We start from the raw sequence: 26,046 nt of genomic DNA, 5'->3' as shown, positions 1-26,046 counted from the left end.
AACAAGGCTTCTAGATCTAGTAACAAAACAAAAGACTGGTCACTGTGAAAGGCCAGACCACCACAGGATGCAAACTAAGCCTATAAGCTATCTATTTTTGTTGTTTGCTTTGCAAGTTATGGAGATAAGAGATCTGGAGAAAACAAACAGATATCACGGGAAACCGAGGTAATAAAAAGTATTTGTTCCTTTAAGAATTTGGAATTGAGCCTCTCTGCTGACGTCAGGGAATCTGAGAGGTTGGTGTTCCCTGCATGAGGAGGCAGATGAACGTGATGAAGACCGACCAGGGATACCAGCATACTTTTTAGCATTGTTCTGTCCTCGTAGTCATTTGGTTTGTTTACCCATCTCTTCACGCACATTCAGAAAACAGGTGGAGTCGTCTGAGGTCCCCTGTGCCAACATAACGGTGCGTTTTCAGACCTCCGCCCTTTTTGGATAGAATGCAGATTTTGTTTTGCTCTTACAGTGTTCAAAGTGCGTTTAGAGGAAGTACAAAAGTCTTGCGGGCAAGGAAGATTCTGAATATTTTCTATGGCAGAGGCTGATCACCGTTTCGGATGAAATGCATCACAACCGGGGGGAAGAGCCGGTAAATCCAATTACTGCGCAGCACGGGACAGCACGCCACAGTGGCTCCACCAGCCCGGATAGCAGCCTGGTCAGTGGCCTCACCGGGCTCCAGCCCCCTCCTTACCCTTACCTCGAGTTCAAGAGAAATGCAGTGACAGATGATTATAAAATCACCGCGCAGGTTCTCGGCTTGGGAATCAATGGCAAAGTGCTGGAGTGTTACTGCAAGAAAACAGGAGAGAAGTGTGCCCTCAAGGTGTGTGTGTTTTTTTTGTTTGTGTCAATATGTGGGCCTGTCTGCTTCACCCAACTGTGATCTGTAACGTGTCCATTTCTGGAGTCACTGAAGAGAAAGAGAGCATCCATCAATTATTAATTTCTTCTTTATGAACTCATAATGTTGTATCAAACTGGAAATCTGAATCAGCTGAAGCTTCATTATGTGAACATTTATTTTTTTTATAGTGTTTTATCTAATGCGGATGAAGTAGAAATAATTCATGACGCCTGAAGGAATAATCTTAAGCTAAAGTTTATTATTGAGCTGCCCAGATAGTAGATGAGTGTGAGACAGTGATGTGCTATGGGATGCTTTGACACACTTAACGAGATTGTTGTGTGGAACAATGATCTGCTCTGATGCTCTACATAATCATCTTTGTCTACTAACAAACTGGTATCACTCACAGATTCCCAATTAAGTAAAGAGCTTACTAGAAGTTTACATTTAAAAGTCTGGGAAATATGGAAAAGCCGTTAATTCATCAAGCAGCTGTCTGTAGGGTTGTACTGAAGCCATAAGAAAATACAAACAGGAAGAGCAGCCACATGGGGGTTTCCACATGTTTTCTTTGGGATTCAGTTGGTCATAAGCCAAAAGTGAAAAAGTATAATAGCCTTAGCTCTAACTTGTGTTTTGTGTTAATAGTGGTTCATAGTGGCTTCAAGAAAATTTGGACAAAAAAAAAAATTGAGATCTAAAATTGTCTGGGGTCTACATGTCCAGAAATAAAGGATATCACCCCCCTCCCCTATCTGTAACACCACAGCTACATACTGTGCCTTTGACAGCATATGGCTAAAGGGCTAAATGCTTTCTTAATTCGTTCACTTGTAATGAACTATTCACTCTAGTCAAAGTCAAAGTCAACTTTATTGTCAATTCCAAAATATGCCAGACATACAGTGGAATCGAAATTGCGTTTGTCTCCGTCCCGCGGTGCAATACAACCAAAATAAGGTAAAATAAGATAAGGTAAAATAGATCAAATAAAATGAGGTAAAAATAAGATAAATAATATTTACAGTAATAAATTCTAAATTGTGCAAAAGGTACAAAATGGTAAATAAATAAAATAAAATTTAAAGAAAAGGTAAACTTGTGCAATGTGTGCAATGTGCAGTAAACTGAGTGTACTTTTGAATAGTTAGCTTCAGAGTTATTAGTCCAGAGTTCTTGGTGGAAAACGGGAGGGGGTTTCAACGTCCAGTGTTCGTGGGGGCAGAGGGGAGGGAAGGAAGAGAGGGGAGAGAGTTAAGCTAGAAATTACAACTTTAAACAGGAACTACATTTGTTTTTGTGATGCCTAACAGGTCTGCATGCAAACAGGGCTTTTCCATGTGTGTTAAGTGATTTCTTGAAAAGGATTTCAAATGATTTAATTTCAACAAAACAATACTCTTTTACCAATATGGGACATTTGATTGATATGTGTTTGTGGAGCAGATCCTGTACGATACCCCTAAAGCCAGACGGGAGGTAGAGCTGCACTTACGAGTTTCTGGAGGTCCCCACATCGTTCGAATCCTCAGTCTGTATGAGAATATGCACCAGGGGAAGAAATGTCTCCTCATTATTATGGAGTGGTGAGCATGTCTTTATTTGTCGGGTTCTCAGTCATCCAGGTCAAGGTAATTTAAAGTTTAATCCAAAAGGCAACTGGATACAGGAAGTATTCACGCCTGTATTTTGCAGCTTGCAGAAGTGATTCAGATGCATTGAAATAAATATATTTTTAGCAACAATTAAAGGTAATTTTACTGCTGTATTGAAATAAAGCTCATTTGGAATTTCCATATCATGAACACAAACATTATCTTTTTAAACGTCTCAAATTCCTGGCTAGATTTTCCCTTGAATGTAATGTTGCGTGAGTGTCCAACACTGGACTCAATTCAGCAGTAAACAAATGAATTCCTTTGTTGTCCCACCACAATTGGATTACAAAGCTGAGTCTGTTTGCCAGGATTGCTCTCTCTTTCCCCTTTATGATCTTTCATCTAATTTCATCTCAGTATGGAGGGAGGGGAGCTGTTCAGTCACATCCAGGCCAGGGGGGATGAGGCCTTCACCGAGAGAGGTTGGTTAAGAAATTAACCTCAAACAGATTCTAATAATGAGTTTCTTCACCTGTATTTGATATGTTGATATAATGTGTGTTTATCAGAGGCGTCAGAGATCATGCATGACATTGGCACAGCCATAGAGTACCTGCACCACATGGACATCGCTCACAGGGATGTAAAGGTACTGCTGCTGTTGTTCTTCAGGAATAATGTGAGAGAATCTTAAACGTTTGAATCTTTAAGTGTTTTCTTCATTGTCATGAACACTTTAGCCTGAAAACCTGCTTTACACCACCAAAGAAAGTAACGCTACACTAAAACTGACCGACTTTGGCTTTGCTAAGGAGACAACTCAATACAACTCCCTGCAGACTCCCTGTTACACTCCATATTATGTCGGTGAGTATTGGCTGCTGTATGTCTGAAATACTTTTCGTAAAATCATTATTGTGTCATTGTTTTAAATGTGCTATTATAGCCGTAGGCTTTGAATTGTTGATGTTATTTGATTTCATCTTGTCTGTCTACATAATGGACTGCTTTTGTGGAACAGTGTCTGTCCTTCTCCACAGTCCTGTGTTGTTTTTTCTGTGCCTTTGTCTGTTCAGCTCCAGAGGTGCTTGGGCCAGAGAAATATGACAAGTCATGTGACATGTGGTCTCTGGGCGTAATCATGTACATTCTGTGAGTGTCATGCACATCTGAAACTGATGGAACTTAATCCATTTATAGCTAATTTCTGAAGCGTTATATAATGGTAAACCCTGTGATTTGGTAAATAAAGATAGAATAATAACCTTATCGCTTTCCTGTCTTCTCTTTTTTCTTCAGTCTGTGTGGGTTTCCTCCGTTCTACTCAAACACAGGTCAGGCCATCTCTCCAGGCATGAAGCAGAGGATCAGGCTGGGCCAGTACAAGTTCCCAAACCCTGAGTGGGCTGATGTCTCTGAGGAAGGTCAGATATCAAACGTATGGTTTATAAATCAAAGGAAGAGATTTAAAAAACGGTAACAACTGCGTACATTGTATTACAATCAGTACAATCAAGTTTTATGTTCTCACCTCTGTAGCGAAACAGCTCATCTATCAGCTGCTGAAGACCGACCCCAATGAGAGGATGACCATTGGACAGTTTGTGAACCATCCCTGGATCAGTGTTAGTCATCACATTGTCTTTCAGTTGCCATACTATGTATCTTTCCTACATTTATTCCTAAGATTTGTGTGTTGTTTACACAGCAGCAGTCTATGATAGTCCCTCCGACGCCCCTGCACACCTCTCGAGTTTTGACCGAAGACAAGGAGCTGTGGGATGACGTAAAGGTGAACCCACGCCGACTGTCTTGTTTCCTAAACTCGACCAGCAGATGGCAGTAAAGCACCAGATTTACTCCATTTAATGTCTCCCCGACAGGAGGAAATGACTAGTGCCCTGGCCACCATGCGAGTTGACTACGACCAGGTGAAGATCAAAGACCTGGACATGTCCAACAATCCTCTTCTCAACAAGAGGAGAAAGAGGCCCGCGTCGGGAGGGGAAGAAGGAGAGACAGGAGGAGACGGACAACTGGTGTCTAATAGTGACAGAGAGGTTGCATTTCCTGTAGAGCATGGGAAAATGAGCATTTGACACAAGTAGTGTAAATGTATGATAACCAGAGTGGGCCTTATTTTCTGTTTTCATATCACTCATTGTATTTTACTCACTTTTTGTCTTACTTGTATCATAGCACTAAAGTCTTTCAAAAGACATCATTTATTTTGATTGTTTCCACCATAGCATTGAAATAAACATTTCATTTTTGTCTGTTTGACAAATGTGTTGTGTCACTTTTGTATTTCAACCATTTCTTTGACACAGATAATGACATAGACTTCATTAGTAAGTTTGAGGCATAGATTTTGTGGCAGTGGGAGTATTAATCCTCCTGTTGTGAACAAAGAAAGACAGTATGTGGAAGTCATGAAAAATATTTGTAAGGTAATATTCAACGCATAATAAACCATCTTCCAACACGATAAAACATTTCAGCACACTTTCCATTTCCTTTCTGAGGCAGCCTCTGCAAAGAAATCAATGTTAACCATTAACTGGGGGACAAGAACTATGTCAAATGTTGTCTGTTTAACAAACAGTCTCTTTACAGTTGTGTAAAAATGTTTTCAGCTGTCTTATAGCCAGCCTTCTGACTTTAGAGTGTGTTGGTGTAAGATTTATGTTCTATGATCAATTCCTTACATTTATACTATTAAACATTTTTTGTGAAAAGGTTAAAACAAAACACACAAAACAAAAAAAATACTTGAAAACACTCACCCTGAACCTGCAGCGTTTCTATTGTGATTATTTTGTTTGGGTTTCTCACATGTAGGCTTATACTAATGTAGTATTATCACATGAAGCCATGACAAATGATCAAAACATGAATCATTTCCTTGTATCATGCACCTCCGAAGATAGATCAGTGTGCCCCCAAGGAACAGCCTCTGTGACAGATAACACTCTGAAACTAAACCAATGTCTCAAGATTACTCTGAGGCATAAATGTGAGTTAGTTTCAGTTATTTGGTCTTGAAAGTCTTGCTGACTTTCCTTTCAAACTGTTTAGAGCAATATACATCTTTCAGATGGCTAAAGTAATTATGTAAAATATAGGAAATAAAGTATAGAAAGGAGACATACCATTCGATTTTTTTCAATCCGTTTTTGATAAAAGTATTAGGGCATCAATTTCATATGTTCATGCTTTATTTAAACATAGGGGGAGCTGATCAGAGGCTCATCATTTTGTCTTAATGTATTTCTTTGGACGACTTAATGGTGACCACAATAGCAGGCCCAGGTTGCAGATGTCAGGTGAAAGGCTTGGATAAGCTCATGGGCTCAGATACATTTCTAACCAGCAAAGTCCAGGTCCTCAGTGGGGGAAAGGGAAGGTGGTTGACCTTTTCCCTGGGAGGCACTAAGATCCCAACAACCTCAGAGAAGCTAATGAAGAGCCTGGGCAAGGTGTTGAACGGTTCTCTGAAGGGCACGGAATCCATCAAGAGAGCAGTGCAAGAGCTGGTGAACCATCTGGCTGCTGTCAACAAGTCCTGTCAATTTTAAGACCTGGAACTATCAGCATGCTATTCTCCAATGGATCCTGTGTGCATCACTTTGTACATACAGCAAGAGCAAGCTCACACTCCTAATCACTCACTGTTCAAGATAGGTGCTGCAGTACAGGTAGTCCAAGGACCCCAAGGTATTTAGTGCTGGGATTTAATTGAGGATGGGGAGGAAGTTGCTGCGGAGTAAGCCAAGTCCCAGTGTTGAAACAGGATGCTTGTGGGCCGGGGGACATCTAGACAGGCTGGCTGGGTTAGGCAGCAACCCCACAACCAGCTACAACAAATCCAGCAACAGTGCTAGAGCCTGACCTCACTTGGTCCAGCAGGAGGTGAGGGCATGTTTGGAGCACATCATGCTACAGGGCAGTGGGGATACGCCTGCAGCAAGCACGGATTTGTTGGAACTAGGCACTGGACTGTATCTTGGTCAGACCTGTGGCAGGCTGAACCTCATTGTGTTATATTCCTTGTGCAGTCAGTGTATGATTTTCTCCCCACTTCATTGAACCCTTTCTGCTGGGACCCCTGTTTAGACCCCTGCTTGATTTTTGTGTTCTGGGACTGGGATTCTAGAGCATATCCTCAGCTGCTGTCCAAAAGCCCTGGGAGAAGGCCGCAGGCCACAACAGGACTCCTCACAACGGCCCAAGACTGGCAGCTGTTGGTTGATGGGGGAACAGCTCTGGTTCCCTCAACCCAATACAGTCACCACGCTCAGACCAGATACAGTTCTGCTGTCAGAAACATCAAGACGGTTGATGTTTCTGATGCTGGATCTCACAGTTCCTAGAGAAGACTGGAGGAGGCCACTGCGAGGAAGCCAGAGCATGTCCTTGGCATCACGGGTGTCCAAAAGAGGCAGGCCATCAAACACAGCACAAATACATCAGGAAGGACCTCAAGATGGGTGTGGCTGAGGAGAGGTGAGCCTGTTAGGAATGCTACACAGTTTTGAGATCCAAAACACCCCATGACCCGGGACACATCACTGATGATATGTCTGAGTGGATTGTAAGATGTAAACTGCAAACTGTGATGATTTGTTCTACTGTTAATGTAGATACAGAAGTAATGTCTTGGGTATAATGGCTAAACAGACCTAGGATGACAGAACAACAACTGGAGTTTGTTTAAAAAAGAAAGAAAAATAAGCCCATTTCCTCCAACTTCCTGCAACTGTACTAAACTAAGATAAGCAGAACAGTGGAAATGATAACAGATCCATTTACTCATATTGGCTAACACAACACAACACTACACCACTGTGGATCAGCACGCCAAGACCATTGCCTTTGCCTGCTGTTCGGTGTACAATGCACCTGACCCCCATGCCTAGATTCTACCAGATATTAATGCCCCTGACAATTCAGCTCCCAGGTTCACTGTTACACTCAAACCCCTCCAGCACAATAAGGTGCAGATTCATGGGGGGCTCATGGTAGGTATCGGGTGGCTCGGAGGGCTCTGGCTTCTGTGATTGCGGATGCATAAACCTGAGTGAGAGGTGTTCAGGGAGGCTATGAAGAAGGACTTCCGGTTGGCCCCAAAGATGTTCTGGCAAACAGTCAGATGACTCAGGAGGGGAAAGCATGGATTTTCTCAGGCTGTTCTCAGCAGGAGCGGAGAACTTATGACCTGGACTTGGGATATTGTTGAGCTGTGAAAGGAACACTTTGAGGAACTCCTGAAACTAACCAACAAGTTCTCTGATGAGGAGGCAGAGTCTTATGACCCAGGGGAAGCCTCACCTTTTTCCTTTGCAGAAGTCACAGAGGTAAAAAAAAGATCCTCAATGGCAACCCGCCAGGTGTAGATGAGAGGCCATGGTTCTTTAATGAATTACTCTTTGGTTGGGGAGTGAGTCCCTGCCTTAAGCAAAGGCATTCAATTATCTCATGGGTCTTGTTCATGAGTGAGGGTAAAATGGAGTGTGAATTGTACAGAAGGATTAGGGCACCATCAGCAGTATTGAGGTTGTTGTGGAGGACCATCGTGGTGGAGAAGAAGCTGAGTCAAAAGGCAAAATGTTTGATTTAACTTTTAATTTAAGTTCAGACCCTCACATATGGTCATGAGCTTGTCATTTTGGTTTTTTAGTATAGTTCTCATGTGACAGCTTAAAGTGTTTTCTTTAATTTACAGTTTCCTCTGATAACAATAAAGATACCCATTATAATGGGGACTGTGCTTTTCCTTAAGTAATAGCTGGTCAAAACCACCCATTCATTTTCCTTAGTCCTTTCTTGTCCTGCCTTGAACAGTGTGCAAAGCTACTCTGGGAGCAAGAGCTGTCCATCAGTCAATCAATCAGTCAATCAGTTTTTATTTGTATTGCACCAATTCAAATGTTATCTCTAGACACTTTACAAAAAGTAGGTAAAAGACCTTACTCTGTGTTAGGTAATATAACAAAAGAGCAGGTAAAAAGATCTTACTCATTGCTATATTACAAAGACCCAACGTTAATGCATCATAAAGCAACATTTATCAAAGTTACAGTGGCAAGAAGAAACTTCCTTTTCAGAGGCAGAAATCTAGGGCAAAACCAGGCTCATAAACTGTGGTGATTGGACATTTCTGTGTATTTTTCCTTGGTTGGTGCTTGTGTTTTTTCTTTCAGAGGCTGGGTGTGGCTGCTGGAGCTCTCTGCAATCATTCACCTGTTTGTTATCTGTAATCACCAGCTGCAGCATTTAGACCCTGCATGGTTCAACTTTCCCAAACTGCCAGATTATTTCCACCTACACCGTGGTAGAGCGGCTTTTCAGAATCAGTAGACTTTTTTGTGCTTTGGATACCTGTCACTAATTATCCCTTGTCTTCTTTTTTCCCCAGTGCCTCACCACCCAGCCTCTCATTCAAGCCTCACCATCCTTCACCAGCCTCACTTCAATAAATACCCCTTTACCCACCACCCTGTTTTCTGGTCTTGCTTTTGGGTCCACTTAAAACCCTTTAAGATCATAACAGACACTGCGTACAGGGCTTGAATTATTATTGCATTCTTACACACGATCCCCACAAGGGTCTCAATATATTGGACTTCAAAATTAATTTTGACATGCTGTTGCTAAGGTTAATCAACACATAGCAAAATACCTATGCAACTTATGTGGGATCAAATGACACATATATATTAAATTATAAACCACTGCCATTGCCCATGGAAATCTATCTGACTCAACTCAGACATACGTATATGATTGCTGAACAATGATTGTAAAGTATTAGTTGTAAAGTATTAGTTACAATGACATTAGTCACATTTATTAAGGCAATATAATATTAATGTGTGTGTGTAATGACAATGAAGTTGAATCTCATCTCATCTCATCTCATTAAGCTGATGAAGTAGCCAAATTTATACTCGCTAACCTGGCTACTTTGCAGACTGCCTTTATCACTCTATCTTAACCTAAAAATAAATATATACATGTATAGGCCTACTGTATATATTATTTTAAACCATTTTCCTTAAGTCAAAAGGTGACAAAACTACAATTTTGGATTTATTTTGGTTTGAGATATTTTTGAAAGGTACACCAGCTACAGGCTGAAAGAAAGGGACAATCTTTTATTATTATTATTATTATTATTATTATTATTATTTCTATATGGAAATGTTAGTGGTTATTATACCAGGTAGTGAATACCTCAGGTTTTACCAGAGGCAGGGGCACCGGCTGTATGACACACAGGGCACAAGAGTGTAGGATGTTGTGATTAACTGCATTCCTGTGAAAATATGCAACAACTGGTGAAAGAAGCTCAAAGACATCAAAGGAAAACACCAAATTATTAAGCAATAAAATGAATGCTTCTTTTTAGATGAAGCTCAGATTCCTGCAAAAACATTATGTATTATTTCAAAATGTAATTATTGTATCTTTGAGTTATGCAAAATCTGTAACAACATTGCATAACTAAAAACTAACTGCAGAGAAGAAAAAGGTAATGGGATATTTGTATGCAATTCCATTTGCTAATATAGCGAATAGTAGCCTATTTCAAAACGGCTCAAACTTTTAAATGATTGGTTAAAGATGGAGCTCAGTGCTAAACAAATAACAAGTGGGTTTGCTTGTGTGCACGTGTGGGTAGACGCGACAATGAGCGCGCGCTCTACTGTTCGCTCGCTTCATTCATTGCTGTGCCACTGAAGGTCCTCCTGTCTACAGAGCTGGGGGAAGACGAGGCTTCATATCGCGACCATGAGGGGCTCATGCCGCCCGAGACACACGCGGGAAAGGGCAGGTAGAGTGCACACTCCTGCTCAAATCTGACTTTGTTCTGTGTATATTGTCTCTTTACTCTGGTGACAGTGTGTGCAGCAGTGAGTGCTACAGAGCAGCTGTGCTAGCGAGCAGATGAAGTAAACAAGTCTGTGTCACGTAGGCACGCTTCCAGGGTCTGACAGGGGCTTTTACATACAGAGGTGGAACAGACGGCGGCACACAGCCTGGAAACACGGGAAAGACTTGGTGTGAATGGTTTAATAAACCGGGAAATAGTTGGTAACTTTGCGAATGCTAAGGATGCCTTGGTAGTAAATATAAGCCCTTACTATCTGCTGCTCAGCCTGGCTTCAGCTGCTGGTTAGCTAGCTAGCTGGTAGGCTGGTGGGATGTAAACACTGAGGGCTTCTAAAATGACATAACACCATGTTTACAAGATGCACCAAAATCGACAGGTTTTTTTGTGGAATTTCTACATTATTATTATTTTTTTAATTCTGTACAATTGTAATACAAGTTTCGATCTGCCCTTGCATGTATGTTGGAAAGGAGAGAGTAATACTTACTTTATAATTAGGTGCCAACTTTCCTCTTTAAAACATGTCGAGGAGCTCCCTTATGTGGTTCATGATTTACATTAAAAGAACACAACATTCTTGTTTTCAAAGAATTAAATATGCTTTTGATTGTCTTAAGTTATATGCTTGATTTGTTGTGTCTCAATGATTCATCTTGTTTTTTTTTTTAAGTCATATCACTTCAGACACTTGCTGTAAATGTTGCTTCATTTGATCACAACATGTGTAGCTGGCGATGAGACAGATGGAGGACAGAGTTCAACGTCTATTTGGGTATTGTGTTCATTTGGTTCCAAAATAAGCCTGAGTGTTGCTCTCGTTGAACCTATAAATGTTTACTTTGGCATGCTTTGATATCAACCTCTTGTATTTGACCTGGGTTTAGGGTTCCACTTCGAACACTTCTCCTTTTATGAAAGAATAATGTTTATATGAATGGCATCTTGAACAAGGTTTTTAATACTTTCACCTATATAATTCAATGACTCATTTGTTAAAAGAACAGGCTGTTGTGTAATTCGTCTTGCAATGTAGCATAGCAAGTCTGGTTAACATGCTGTTTTGTTGACATACACCGAGCATGAAGGACAAAGTCTAGCAAGGCCTCTGTCAGACTTTGAATCCAGATAGAGGGATTCTACTCTGTTCCCTTTGTCACAGCTGTTTAAATGTCTGCAGCTGAGCTGGTGTGGCAGATGTACAGGGGATGAACAGAGCTCAGGCTATGCTGCTGCTGAGTAGGAGATGTGCACTGCTGGCTGACTGTCTGCCAACACAAAGAGGTGGAGCCAAGCAGAAAAACAGGAAAAACATGCTATGAAGTGACATACTTGCCTGTTAGTGTAAGCTAGTTATTTATTGTATTGAAATATAAAACAGATACTTTGTGATTTGGTGTGTTAACAGTTGGCATGGATATTAGCATTTCACAACTGATACACATTTAATGTTAAGAAGACACTGGTTGTAAGAGCACTGCCTCTATCTTTTGTCTCAAGAGTGCACATGTAGCGCATATGTGTTTATAACTGCAGACAGAGAGAGATCTGCTTTAGTGTGTGCAACAGACTCAGCACAGATTATATCCTTACATGCTCCCTTCAACAGTAGCTTTAAACCCTGCAGGATATTTATCTGCATGCCTGAGAGACTGCCTCTCACGTTACCAGCTGCAGATTGCTGCCTCCTTTTGCCCCTTTTTTTTCCACTTTTGTATGTTACTCCATAATCCTTTTTTTTGTTGTTATCTCTCTCTTTAGCCGACCTCTAAATAAATCACTCCTTCTCATCCTTGTTCACTGACTCACTCCGCCTCACTCGCTCGCTGCAGCTCCCTCCCTCCCCGTGTCTGCTCTCTATCTGGGGGAAAGTTCACCAGCACATTCAGAATCTCATTATAGGCTTCAGGCAGAGCTGTAGCTTATGTGTGTGTGGTGACTATGCAGTACAAGTGTACGCCTGCATAGTTTACTCTTCTGGCAGATGTTTTACATACATGGGCATTTAAGGACTGTTATTTTTGAAATGTTTATGTTTGAGAATTTCGCTACATGTATGTCTAATCTTGCTTCTTTAGGCTCTCTCCTGTCATCCTGTCACATATAACACTACAGGGAGCAATAGACAGAGTCAGGATTACATGGGATACAAAATAGTGCTGAAAATGATATTTACTTTTTTAATTTGGATGGTCAACATTACATTTCTTAAAAACGTAAAAAAAAGTAATTATTTAAGTTGCTCTTTGGGTGTCTCATGATTTGATTTGATTTTGATTCTTGGGGTCACGATTCGATTCAGAATTGATTTTTCGATTCAAAATGATTCTGGATTCATTGATCCATGGATTCAAAGTCTATGAATTAGTACATACTTCAGGATCTACTCCAGTCATCTGTTATACTGGCTGAATTTCTTGTTGCTCTATTTGCCATTAAAGAGCTAGCCTTAGCACTCAGCAGGGAGTGACTGATAAGCCCTCCCAAAAAACAAATAATAATAATAATATTTAGAGCTTTTAAAAAAAATATTTATTTTGAAAATCGATTTTTGGAAGTTATGAATCGATTTTAAAATCTTAGAAGAGAAGAATCTCGATTTTTCCATAAATTGACTTTTTTCCCACCTCTACATGTAAGGGTACAGTGTAAGATGGTGCTGGTTTGGGAGGAGGGGATTAAATATGTAACATAAATAGTTTATATGTTTTTATTAGTGTATGTATAATCATCTAAGAGTATGAGCCATATTTTCTTTACCTTAGAAGGAACTCTTTCAACAGAGGCATTGGGGCTTGTCCAAGGAGTCCACCATGATACACCACCATGTTTCTACAGTAGCCCAGTACAAACAAAGCAGAGCAGGCCTTTGGTGTTTTCTCATGAGGCTGTGAGGAGTGGTAATTAATTGTTTAAATTTGTATTGTTTTGTTAGGTTTTTCCAGGTACAAGTAAGAATATAGAATATAATAAATCTGTATTGTCCACCAAAGGTGGAAATTTGCCTGAGGCTCTCAGTTGATTGTGGATGAACGTCACTGGCCTTCAGGACACAACATAATAACTGGCCTTCTGGCCCAGACTCCTGATTAAAAATATCTGGGCCAGCTGATTACACGTTCCACTGGCCCGAGCCAGTTAGCCTTAAAAATATAAAACCGTTATAAATAATTCATAGCTTCATACCACTTTCCTGTGATACCAGTGTTTTGTAAGTGACTCTTGTGAGATCAACTTGTTAATGACTGCTACAGCATCAACGTTTCATAAAGGCCTCTGAGCTCGTTTGTCCACGTGTGCCTTCAGTAGCTTCACTGCTGTCACTCTCTGATAAACTTGAATAGTGAAATCTTTTTGAAGGAGCGCTGGATGTGCCTAGTCTAGTGTTTATGACATGCGCCCTATTTACTGTAGGCTGTAGTCCTAATTACAGAGGCCGGTGGGTTTCAAACTATTTCCTGTCTCTCTTATGCTGTCCTATCTAATAAAGTCAAAATGGCCCAAAAAATTACTTGAATTCTTTTTTTTGTTAATACCACAGGTTCCAGCCATGAAAACCTGTCAAAAAACAACAACATTTAGGCTAATGTAAAGAAAATCCCCTGAAGAATCGAGGGAGAGTGATATTTTATATTTATATGAAAAGAGAACAACCAGCTAACTGAGGAGGACATGGAGGAAGAACTCAGTGAATTAGAAATGTTCCATAAAGTACACTTAGGAAGCTGTAGTTTAAAATTGAAAACAACACATAGGAAGGGGTCACCAGCTGAAACTAACAAGCAGGGTGTGAAAGTAGGTTGAAACCATAGACTAAACATGGCCTTAGTATCAGTAACGTCACCCTTTGGTTACTGAAGCAGACTTTTGAAGCCCATTGTAGGAAATCCACATATTGAAAATGTTGTCTTAAACTAACTTTCGGCAACCTATCAGGCAAAGAGCTGGAGCTGGAGTCTCCTGACAAACAGCTATAACAAGCCAGTCTGTCAGTCAGCTCAGCCACGACCCTTATTATGAATAGCTTCATAAAATCAAAATGAGGATAATTAAAACAAAATCACCCCTCCTTCAGTGTGTGTCGATAAAGACATGAAATATTCAGGCCAAAATCTATTTTTTGTACCAAGCTGTAAACATGTTTATTCTGCTGTAAAAATTAACATTTTAATAAGGGGCGCATTTGTGACCTCAGCCTCAAGTGGACATTAGAGGAACTGCAGGTTTTTACACTTCTGCATTGGCTTCATTTTTCAACTCTGAAGTTGTCACTTGGTTGAAACTGAGGTTTGAAGCTTCATCAGACTTAACTTGCAAAATAAGTTATTCATACATTTTTTAACATGGGAATGAAGGCGAGTACAAATAGGGCTATGAACTGGCTTATGTTCATGATGAGGGCCAAGTTAAAAATGCTGCCTAAGAAAGTAATTTCTATGATATAAAAGGGGAAACATTTGAATTAAAAGAATTAGAGTAAATTAAATCTTAAGCTCAATACTTTCAAGTTGTTAAAAAGTGTATGTGCTTTATAGAATTATATATTTTTTATGAAATGTATTAATGTTTTACAGGAGTTATATCTCATCCAAATAATTGTATGGATACTGTATTGAAGCAGTCTAAGTTAAAAATATGTTATTAATAATGGTGGGTGTTTTGTTCTCATTGTATCTTTACTGTTTTGAAAACAGTTGAAGCTGTTGACATATTGTTAGGGGAAACCTATTGTTAGGGGGGGGGGGGCGATTATGCTTTGAAACTGTGAAGTGTGGTGTTCTGCTGATGTGATTCACTCTGTTGACATGCTGACCTCAGGATGTGCACACTGTCACAGTAGATGCTCAATGTTAACACACCTGTCACAAGGATACACATTTTTACTCCAAGTGAATTTCAAACTTCTTACCATATCAAGTAAGTACACAGCGACCCCTAGTGTCATAACGTGTACACTTGCACACACCACAAGCTCTTAGAAATACAAACTAAACAGTGCAGGCTCCCTGATTCATAAAAATCAACTGTAAATGTGACAGAAATGCATTCATTCATTCATTCATTCATTCATTCATTGGTTGCTGAAGAATGTTTGTGTGCAAAGCTGCTGCACTGGATACTGAAGATGTTAGCATTTTCTGACTAGTTTCTATCTGCTGTTTAGCTTTTACAAAGGTGAAGCAAACATGTTATTTCTTTACATTGCTGCAAAGAGAAAAACATGAATTCCAACTTAGGTATTTGTGCCACAACTGACCCAAAAATCTAAATTAGTCAACCGTTTTAATAATACGCCATTTATCACTCGTACATTTAACGTGCTTCCTAATGGAAAGATAAGATGATACTCTGCATTTTTAAATATAAAAAGTTTTCAGGGTTCAGGAAAGAGCGTGTTTTGTTAACAGAGAAGAGCATTAAAAATACCAACTCTTTGAAAAAATTCAAACTTTTTTTTTTCTTTTACTTGAAAACGCTGCCATGATAAGTTGATTAGCCTTCAAAGGTCGAAATAAGTGTGCAATTTGTTTAGATAGTTTGAGGGTCACCTTATCATTACATTTATGTAGTCATACACTTATGGATCAATCACTTAAGAAGTTGATTCACAAATGATGGAAATAATCAATTATTGGGACCCTGAATAGTGTTTTTGCAGAACGATGTTTTCAAACGATTTTGAGCTGACTTTCTTTAAAATAGTAAGAATAAAAACGTTTTGTTTTTCAGTTAAGTCTTAAGTGACAACATTGAGTAACAACATGTTGACATTATCACAGGGTACTCTGCAGTGTCGGTGTATGTAACTGAAGTTGGTTCTGACTTTTTACACACTGACTGTGTGATGCTCTCGTGGGGCCCATGTCGTGCACCACGAGGCTACACAGGTTTTCATGCATACGTTTATCTGAGTTATCAGCAGTTAGCACGCCCTCCGGTTCAGAGACCCGCCTCTCCCATTGGCTGCTGTTCCTCTCATCTCCTCTACGATTGGCTCAGCTCAGAGCTGCATTCACTGCCCATGTGCACTGCATGTGAATGGCTGACAGCTTGTTATTCTTCTAACATCTGTTTTCCCTCGATTCTCTTGCTCCTTTGTCGCACATTTACGGTAACCAAGGTGTTGTCTAAGAAAGCGGTTCTTAACTGGCCGGTGTCCTAGAAATATATGCGAGAGGGATTCTAGGAATTGTTTTGATGCTTTTACAACACAAAGTTGGCATACATAAAAATAAAAGTACCTGCTGCCCATTTCTTAGGATAAGATAGGATAATACTTTATTGATCCCCAGAGGGGAAATTCGGGCGTTACAGCAGCACAGACAAGAAAGCTCAAAATCCACATTAAACAGAATAGATAAGATAAATAAAAATAAAAATAAAAATAAAAACAGTACAAAATGAATGATGAAGTTAACTGGGGGGAATTGAGAATTGAGACAGTATTTGCAGAGAATGACAAGATAAAGTGACAAGTGATGATTAAAGTGACTTGGTATGATAAATAGCAGCAAGTAATGTAAAACAGCAGAGAAGAGAGGCAGTGTTGTACCACAGTAATGCAGAGTGCAGTTATATAATATAATGTAGTATAATATAATATAATATAGTGCAATATGAACAATATAGTGTAATATAATGAAATGTTATATAATATAGACTAGTATAATAATATAATAAAAATATATAGAATGTAAAGTATATATGTATAAATATATATATAGATGCTAAATAATAATAATAATAATAATAATAATAATAATACAATGTTAGTAATGATAATAATGAAGCAGGTCATGTGGGTAGTGTTTACATCCATATCTTTCTGTGAATAATAAATAGTGCATTTGTTTATGTAATGTTCAAAAAAAGTTAGTCTCCCTCCCTTTATTTAAAGATTGTGATCTGTTTTAATGTTGGATTAAGCCTTGAATTTGGGTTATTTTGCCAAGCATGGCGTTTTCCATTGATCTCCAATAACCAACTCCAAAGACGCAATAACCACTGGCATAGATTTATTTATCTATGAAGCACTTATCATATATCACCTCCTTGTTACATCTAAGCCCTGGTTCATTTTTAACTCGTTCAAGTGAGAGACTTGTTCTCCAGTTTCCTCATGCCAGGACTGACCTGGGGAAAGTGAGGTGAAGTGTCACGGTTAAAGTGCTGGGTAAGCAAAGTCACATCCTGTACCAGACTCCTTGTTTTGATATCACAATGTCCGGTGCGCGTCTCCTCTGGTCGTTACGGTAATACGAAACTGCTGTTTCTCAGCTGATTATGAGGGATCCATCCTCCCTGCAGAATCAAGACTTCCAAGGGCTGAAGCCCACCGCTGCACTTTCAGACTAGGAGGGTAACATGAGTGATCGAAACCCCAGGATGTTAGACAACGATGAGTTCATGTTGGAGACTTCCCCGCGGGAGCTCACGCAGAACCCGCTCAGGAAGATCTGGATGCCGTGCAGAAACGGACACATAGCTCATAGAAGGGGTGAGATGCAGCTAACCGGCATGTGGGAGCTGATGCTGGACATTTGCTAATATTCTATGTATTTTATTTATTTTTCACATATTATTTCAGGCTCGTTCTCATAGACCCATCTTGTCCAATAATTGAAGCTGTTGTTTTAGATATTGCGCACTCTTAAAGTAATGAGCAGCATCCTTTACCTTTGATGTTTGACAGTGTTGCGTCATGTCCACCTATCTGCCTTGTCTGCCAGCTCCTTGTTTCAGGCGCATATAGCTACATTTGAATCATGAAGGGGAGTTAATTTTATGAGATTAACTAATGAGACAAGCATGACTAGACTGCACCCAGGTGGACCAGCACGTCTGATGCTGTGAACGTTAACCCTTCAGTCTGGATGTGACACTGAGCAACTGGCTTTTCTCCCTCTGCTGGTTTTTGCTTAGTCAAGCTCTCTTCAGAGCTGCATCCCTTTTTAAAGCAGGGTGCAGCTGGATCAGCCCTGCATCCGACACCAGACATTTACCTGGAGTATACAAATTATATTTACAGCAAAAATACGTCTTCAATTCCAAATCGATGTCAGGTATCTGATTTGTGACTACAACATTGTTAATTTAAAATGTTCTATTACCAGGCTTGTGGCACTTAGTAAACAATTATTTTTAAAAAAGGATATTAAGGTATACTTTGTTTTTGCAGATTCTGAAATTGCTCTTGTGTTTGATTTACATAAGCCATAAAGAAGCTTAGTATTTTGATAAGAATAAGAAAAAATACTTTTTGAAAAAATATTCAGCTTTTGCACACTTTTGGTTGTTGTTTATATATTAGATTTTTGTTTTGATTTCCATATCAAATGAACTGAAATCTTTCAACCACATTAAAAGTGTGCCTCTCTCTCTCTCTCTCCCTCCCTCCATGTCCCTCTCTCTCTCTCTTCCTCTCTCTTTCCCTCCCTCCATGTCCCTCTCTCTCTCCTTCTCTCTCTCTCTTCCTCTCTCTCCCTCTCCCTCTCGCTCTCTCCCTCCCTCCATGTCCCTCTCTCTCTCTCTCTCTCTCTCTCTCTCTCTCCCTCTCTCAGTATGTATGACAAATTGTCCAACCATCATTGTGACTGTTGGACTTCCAGCCCGAGGAAAGACTTACATCTCAAAGAAGCTGACGCGATACTTAAACTGGATAGGTGTGCCAACCAAAGGTAGACGCTTCAGCCTCACCACACACACATACTTATGTTTGCAAATCACTTTTCAGGTGGGAGCAGTTATACTTGAATCTTTATATATATTTTTGGAATACACATTTTATTATATTTTCAGAGCTTTGAAGAAATACCATCAAACCACAAGAATAAATAATGAACACTTCATATCCTACATAAAACACACAACAATAACTGTTTTTAAAAAAGAGCAGCTTCTCTTAAAAAGCACAAAGTGTGTTATAATATTGATATAAGGAAAACATTTCAAAACAGCAAACTGCTGTAGCATAGAGAGATACACCACATCAGTCCTTTGTGTGTTTCCAGGTTTCATCAAACAAACTTCTGTAAAATCTTACTCTCTCCACATGTAATGCTTTTAGTTTTTCACTGAATTACACAATCATACACACGGGTACAGCGTCTATTCTCTCTGCTTGCTGGATTACATTTTTTCAATCATCATTTCAAACAAAACAGCCATTTATTTATTGTAATAATATGAGGAGTTTGTTTCTCCATGGATGACTTTGAGTAGATCAGGATCCCAAAAGCCTAACTACATATTTTGTCTGTAACAGAGTTCAATGTTGGCCAGTACCGCAGGGAGTGTCTGAAGATCTACAAGTCCTTTGAATTCTTCCGTCCAGATAATGAGGAAGGCTTAAAAATCAGGCAGTAAGTGTACTGACAATGCAGTCTGCTACTTTCAGTCCGGGTAGTGAAAAGAATGAGATTTTCTTCTGCTTCTTCTGAAGTCTTCTGCTTGTCTATTGCCCAGGATTTGACCATCCTGATAAACAGATAGTGTTTTAAGGATCTGCACCCATCTAAACTTCAAATTAAAACCTGATTGAACATTATTTTTAGGGATTCAAGAATAATAGAGAGTTTATTTCTCATTTCAAAATCTTTTAGTACATGGAAGGGAGACAAATCAGGTGCTCAGGTCCCATTCAAAGAAAGCAATAACAGAAAATAAAATTGTATATATATAAATAGTTTATATATTGTGTTTTTCTAATTTAAAAAAATAAGCAGTCACTGTAAGTTAGTATGTGAGTAAAAAAACATATTGTTAAAAAGCTCATCAGTACACTTGACTGTTTTCCTGCTGTCCTCTCACAGTCAGTGCGCCACGTCAGCTCTTAATGATGTGCGACAGTACCTGAGTATAGAAGGAGGACAGGTGGCGGTGAGTCTCTATGACAAATGATCAAAATTACAGCCCAAAGATTACACATCAGGGCTGCATAAGAAACATGTTTTTACTCCTGTTTTAGGTCTTTGATGCCACAAACACAACCAGAGAGAGGAGAGGGACCATCGTTAAGTTTGCTGAGCAGAGTGGGTTTAAGGTACGTGAGCCAAAGAACAGTTTAGTCAGATTTAACCATTCTCTGCAACTACATCATCTCAAAATTAATTAATTAATTTTCTTTTGAATCCAGGTGTTTTTTGTAGAATCTGTGTGTGAGGACCCAGATGTCATTGCACAAAATATAGTGGTAAGTTAAGTCCATTTCTCTATTACATCACTGATATTTTTGAAATAAAATAAAAAGGTCTGTAACTATAAAGAAGATGGCTGTTTCATAAGTGTGGTTTCACACAGATATTTCCGTCAACATCTTTAAGTGATGTACTTCAACATTTGGCAATATTTAGGCCTTTTGAGTAGGTTCTAAGTCATCCAGGTCATGGTAAATTTGATGTTTTATCTCCTTTTGGAGGAGAGGTGAAACGTCTTCTAGCTCTTCAAACAAGTCCAGTTGCCTTTGGATCAAGCTTGTGAATGTAGGCCCTTTGGCACAGGCCAAGAATATTTTCAGCCTCTTTTTCGATGTACACAAACATGCTCAATGTATAAAAAGCCAGAAGTGTTTCAGACAGCATACTTCCTCTTCTCTCTGCTCACATCCTTTCTCTGCGTTTCCTCTCTTTGTAGCAAGTGAAGCTGGGCAGCCCAGACTACATCCACTGCGACACAGAGGAGGCCATTGAAGACTTTATGAAGAGGATCAAGTGTTACGAGTCGTCTTACCAGCCTCTTGACGAGGTTCTTGACAGGTGAGGACACACAAAGAATTTACTCCGATCTAAATCAACAACCTCTTCAAATCACAGACGGTTAACTTGACTCTGTTGCTGCAGAGATCTGTCCTACATAAAGATTATGGATGTGGGTAGACGTTACCTGGTGAACCGTGTTATGGACCACATCCAGAGTCGAATCGTCTACTACCTGATGAACATTCACATCACACCGCGCTCAATCTACCTATGTCGCCATGGGGAGAGTGACCTCAACATCAAAGGACGGATTGGAGGAGACTCTGGCCTTTCTGCAAGAGGAAGAGAGGTTCGTTACTGTGTGCTGTGAGCCAGTCAGGAGTTCTAATGCTATCAAAATAACCTAGACGGATGTATTTCAAATAATTTGAAAGACAAATTTAAGGATGTATTTGAAGTGTTTTCCTAAATGGTCTCTTTCCATCTAGTTTGCCAAAAGTTTGGGGGAATTCCTCCAAGACCAGAACATCAAAGATCTCAAAGTGTGGACGAGCCAGATGAAGAGAACGATCCAGACAGCTGAGAGCCTCGGAGTCCCGTATGAACAGTGGAAGTCTCTGAATGAAATCAATGCTGTATGTTGATTCCTGTATTCCTCCTAATGATTGCCTTTAAACGGATGTGTGTGCACTCGGATGTAAAACCTTCTTCTTCTGTCTTTACAAAGGGTGTATGTGAGGAAATGATGTATGAGGAGATCCAGGAGAATTTCCCTCTGGAGTTTGCACTGAGAGACCAGGACAAGTACCGGTACCGCTATCCTAAAGGAGAGGTGAGAGTCTGATTCTTGCAAGTCTCTAAACTGTCTCTTAAATTCCCTCAGAGGTGCAAGGATTGGTAATTTTGTTGATGTGATTCTGTGTCAGTCTTATGAAGACCTGGTGCAGCGACTGGAGCCGGTGATCATGGAGCTGGAGAGGCAGGAGAATGTCCTGGTCGTTTGTCACCAAGCCGTCATGCGCTGTCTTCTTGCATATTTCCTGGACAAGACTGCAGGTGTGAAGGACCTACATTACGATTACTTAATAAAGATTCATGTCAAGACTTTTATCAAATCTTGCTCTGGCTATATTATATGAAAAACTACTGAGCGTGATTCCAACCTAAAATAAATACAATGAATACACCGTTACACTGAAACCTTATGAGGTTTAATAACCTTAATAATAAAATGTCTCTGTGCCCACAGATGAGTTGCCTTATCTGAAGTGCCCTTTGCACACTGTGTTGAAGTTGACCCCCATGGCTTATGGTGCGTAACTTTTGCAATCTTTTTCCACAATTTAAAAAAAGAAAATGAATTTGAATAGATTTGTAGTTAGTCGTGGTCTTAAACAGATATAAAAGATAATCCTGTCTTATGTTTGAAAACAGTCTTGTTGAAAGTTCTGTGTTTAAATCTGATTTTTGCTCTTTTTCAGGATGTAAAGTGGAGTCTGTGTATTTAGGGGTGGACTCTGTGAACACTCACAGAGACAGACCAGAGGTAGGTATCCCAAGAAAACACACAAGAGAGTTCTTTGAGAACTACACACCATGGGGACTTTTCTTCTGTCTGCATTTGCACCGTCATGGTGTTAGCTGACAAACGTTTATAATTATTATAGCATATACAAAATATGGCAATAATAAATTAATTACTATTACAATTAAAATTATAATATTAAAAGCTTTGAGTACCTACTCTGAAGCAGGAGCTAAACAGGTTCATCTAAACAGGGTCTAAAACAGTTTACATTTTTGAATAAATAAAGGGATGGGTTCCAACAGTTCCTGGAACTATGAAAAAGTTCCTACGGTCTGAAGATGCCTATTGACAACTTGAATCGACATCAGGGGTGATCCATCTCATTTTCTGTTCCACTCCTCTGTGAGCAGGAGGAATTAATTCAGGAAATGCTTTAACTTTAAAAAAAAATGTTTTTCTCTCTATTTGATTCCTGGAGAGGCGCATTGTTTTCTTCAAGCTTATTTAGGAGTACTAGTTGGTACTGATCCCTCCCTCTCTTCTTACTGCACAGAGAATGTAAATCTTTGACACACAGCGGAGGAAGCCGTGTTCAGTCTTCATCCACCTGTGATCCCTGAGAGCAACCCGACAACTGTGACATCCCTTAGCAGTTACACTCCTACCTCCATTCTGACTTTTTGTCTCTGGCCTTTTTTTCCCCCCTCAGGGGAGCAGAAATTGGTGGCATCGTGCTGTTTATTTTCCTACATCATGTTTTTTTCCAATAGAGTGAGCCAGAATACAAAGCACACTGAGAAAACGCACACAGAGAAAAGTGGAAGCACGTGGAGAGTGGAAAAAAAAACAACGCAAAATAAGAAAATGGAACCAAATACAGAAATACTGCAAGTCACAAGAAAATGAGGGTCAAATGTGTTAAGTTTCTGCTTTTTAATACACTGAATTCATGATTTTGAATGTAATCCGTAAACTGTTTTTCAGTAAAAAGCTGATGCCAGATTAAAAACTTTTTTATCATTCAATCAGATTTTAAACAAAAGTTGTCATACTCATCTTATCTTTAAATACCTCAGACACAAGTTGTTTTCATTGTGACTCCCAGTATGTCTATGAGGGGTTGTGTTCTCTTAATTTGTTGTTTATTTTTGTCTAACTGATCTGCATAGGGTGACAGATTAGTGAAGATTTTCTCAGTTTTTTGTGTTTTCTGAAGTTGGAGTGCAGGGGAGCGTCTTATTGTTCCCAGTTTGAATTACTTTGTAGGCATTACTTAACTGGTACTCAGTTCCATTAGAACAATCACACTGAAAGCTAATAATGTTTCTTTAATGTCTTTAATGACCATGTAGAATTAAACATTTCTTGATTATAAGTGTTAACATAACTGTTTTGTCTGAACATGAACCCATAAACGTGTTTAATATAACCTTGCTTTTATTAAACTTGTGTTTACAGGTGACAGTTGAAAGATACATTTAATGTCATTAAACATTTTTGCTGTTTTTTATTTATATACTTTTCATACCAGTTATATTTTTGTTTAAAGCTAATGTCTCTCTGTCTTTGTCTCTATGCCAACCTTTGTTTTCCATTCAAATGTGAAGGCCTCTTCTCTGTCGGCCACTATTTGTCTTCAACTTTAAAATAAGGAAATGTGAAACTGAAATTTCACCTGAGCTTCACTTAAATCCTCGATATGACCTGTTCATTATTGAATCATCTCCAATGTTGTTTACTGCTGGTTTTGAATACACATTCTTAATTGAATAAATCACATGGGACATTTTGTTCATTTTTGTGTTTGTCTGATAACTTAATGTTATATAATTTATATAAACATCATTGCCTTCCTCCTGAAACATCAATGATTGTTTAATCTGTCATAGCTTCTCTATTAAGTGTTTACAAAGTATAAGTAGACAGGCAGAGGGGGGTAGTGTGTAGGACCCTGAGGGATTTCTCAGTAAAGTATAAAGTAATAAATGAATAGTTACACTAAACACTTAAGTCTTCATTGTTTGAAGTCAACAATTAAAATGTGTCTTTGGTAAAACAGATTTAAGAGCATGTTTTAATATGATTCAAAATCTGCCTTAAATGTGTTTCAGGGAAAAACTGAAAAGAACAAAAACTGCCCACAGTGCTAAATACTTTATCAAGTGAAAGGATGAACATTTTTTATGGGACACACTTCTCTGAGTGGATTGTTCGGTATGTTAAGGTCAGAGAAGTTTTGTTGGATAATGACTCTGTCCTCTCGTCCTTGTTGCAGAATGTGAACGTGCAGCGCACCACAGAAGACGCTTTGGGAACAGTCCCACTTCACTTCTGATTTCCTGCACTTTCTTGTTCAAGCCGAGGCTTCATCGGAATTTCTGTTTGGACCCACAAACAGCATTATGGGAAAATGGTGCTGTTCAATTCACTTGTACAGAGAATTGAGTTTTTTCCCCCCAGACTTACTGTAAAGCACTTTCACTAAATGTTTTATATTTTTTTTTATAAATGTGTTCTGTTGTGATCTCTACTGCACTGCTTCTTGTACATGGAGGCCCACTGAGGAAAGCTAAAAGAACATGCCAATATCTTTACATGCGTCTAATATTATTGTATGATGAATGATTCTCCCTCAACATTTGGCATATTTTGTCCATGATCATAGTTAATACCTACTGTAAAATACATTGCATACTGTGTCGACTTTTATGTGCTTATAAAGATGTTATTTTATTAAAAAAATAATAATTCATAATCCCCATGAAAACTGTGAGGCAACTGTAAATCTTTTTGTTAAAACGCTCTTGATCAAAGTCCTCAATCATTTAATGTAATGAATGCAAGACACTAATGAAGGTTGGATATTAGCCCCCTGCTTTAAATGTGATAAGTTTATCTTCTCTGAGTGAATGAAGATCAACATTGTTCTTAAACATTCCCGAGGACAATTTCTGAGACAGCAAAGGGTGGAAACAGGCTGTAACAGCAGCAAGCACTCTTTTCTCTAAGATGTAGTGAATGTTCTGGGACCAAAAATCTTGAGATAAGGCTCTTTTTTACACAATCGTTATGTCAGAACCGAAACAATTACTGTTGGGGTTGGGCTTCGTTTTTTTTTTTTTAGATGTTCGTGACGCTGTGACTATCTTCAGTCGCATGGTGGTTACTTAATAAGCAGCAGCATTAAACTCATGAATTTCATCTTTCAAATGCCCGTTTGAGAGTTTAACAGTATTGTGAAAACTGTACCTGCATGTTTGTCTGACGTGAGTTGTGTGTGCAAAACCAACATTTACTACATGCTGTGACCCTTTTTTTTGTGAAACCTTTCTTCTTTGATAATTCTGCATTTTTTATTGTACATTTCTGTACTAAAAGTAAGATTCCAAAGGCCTTGTTTGTGTCCAGCTGTCAAGTTCAAAATAAACACTTGATGTTTGGGGTTACAACTGAGATGCTGTTTTTGCTTTGTA

At 39.2% G+C, this 26,046-nt stretch overlaps 2 protein-coding genes across 5 annotated transcripts; both read left to right on the top strand.

Moving 5' to 3' along the window:
- Positions 1-225: 225 nt before the first annotated feature.
- LOC109993740 (MAP kinase-activated protein kinase 2) lies at positions 226-4,741 on the top strand. 2 transcript variants are annotated; one of them, XM_020646803.3, is made up of 10 exons: positions 226-832; positions 2,303-2,442; positions 2,872-2,936; positions 3,024-3,103; positions 3,195-3,321; positions 3,531-3,606; positions 3,754-3,878; positions 3,994-4,079; positions 4,166-4,246; positions 4,338-4,741. In XM_020646803.3, the coding sequence occupies exons 1-10, from the start codon at positions 569-571 to the stop codon at positions 4,551-4,553; spliced, it is 1,260 nt and encodes a 419-aa protein (XP_020502459.2). In that variant the 5' UTR covers positions 226-568; the 3' UTR covers positions 4,554-4,741. The 2 variants fall into 2 exon arrangements, with proteins under 2 accessions (XP_020502459.2, XP_020502457.2); XM_020646801.3 differs by having other exon boundaries at positions 4,163-4,246.
- Positions 4,742-10,132: 5,391 nt separating this feature from the next.
- pfkfb4b (6-phosphofructo-2-kinase/fructose-2,6-biphosphatase 4b) lies at positions 10,133-26,026 on the top strand. 3 transcript variants are annotated; one of them, XM_020646816.3, is made up of 14 exons: positions 10,133-10,291; positions 18,910-19,026; positions 19,614-19,710; positions 20,161-20,227; positions 20,316-20,390; positions 20,484-20,540; positions 20,981-21,102; positions 21,187-21,394; positions 21,534-21,680; positions 21,773-21,877; positions 21,972-22,101; positions 22,295-22,357; positions 22,527-22,591; positions 24,849-26,026. In XM_020646816.3, exons 1-14 carry the CDS (start codon positions 10,249-10,251, stop codon positions 24,906-24,908), a joined length of 1,356 nt encoding a protein of 451 aa, XP_020502472.1. In that variant the 5' UTR covers positions 10,133-10,248; the 3' UTR covers positions 24,909-26,026. The 3 variants fall into 3 exon arrangements, with proteins under 3 accessions (XP_020502472.1, XP_020502469.1, XP_020502471.1); XM_020646813.3 differs by lacking the exon at positions 10,133-10,291 and adding an exon at positions 17,619-17,846; XM_020646815.3 differs by lacking the exons at positions 10,133-10,291; positions 24,849-26,026 and adding exons at positions 17,619-17,846; positions 23,127-24,368.
- Positions 26,027-26,046: the final 20 nt, after the last annotated feature.

Source organism: Labrus bergylta, chromosome 5 (assembly GCF_963930695.1).
Source record: "Labrus bergylta chromosome 5, fLabBer1.1, whole genome shotgun sequence".
NCBI classification, from domain to species: Eukaryota; Metazoa; Chordata; class Actinopteri; order Labriformes; family Labridae; genus Labrus; species Labrus bergylta.
This window is presented reverse-complemented; position numbering and strand designations above follow the sequence as displayed.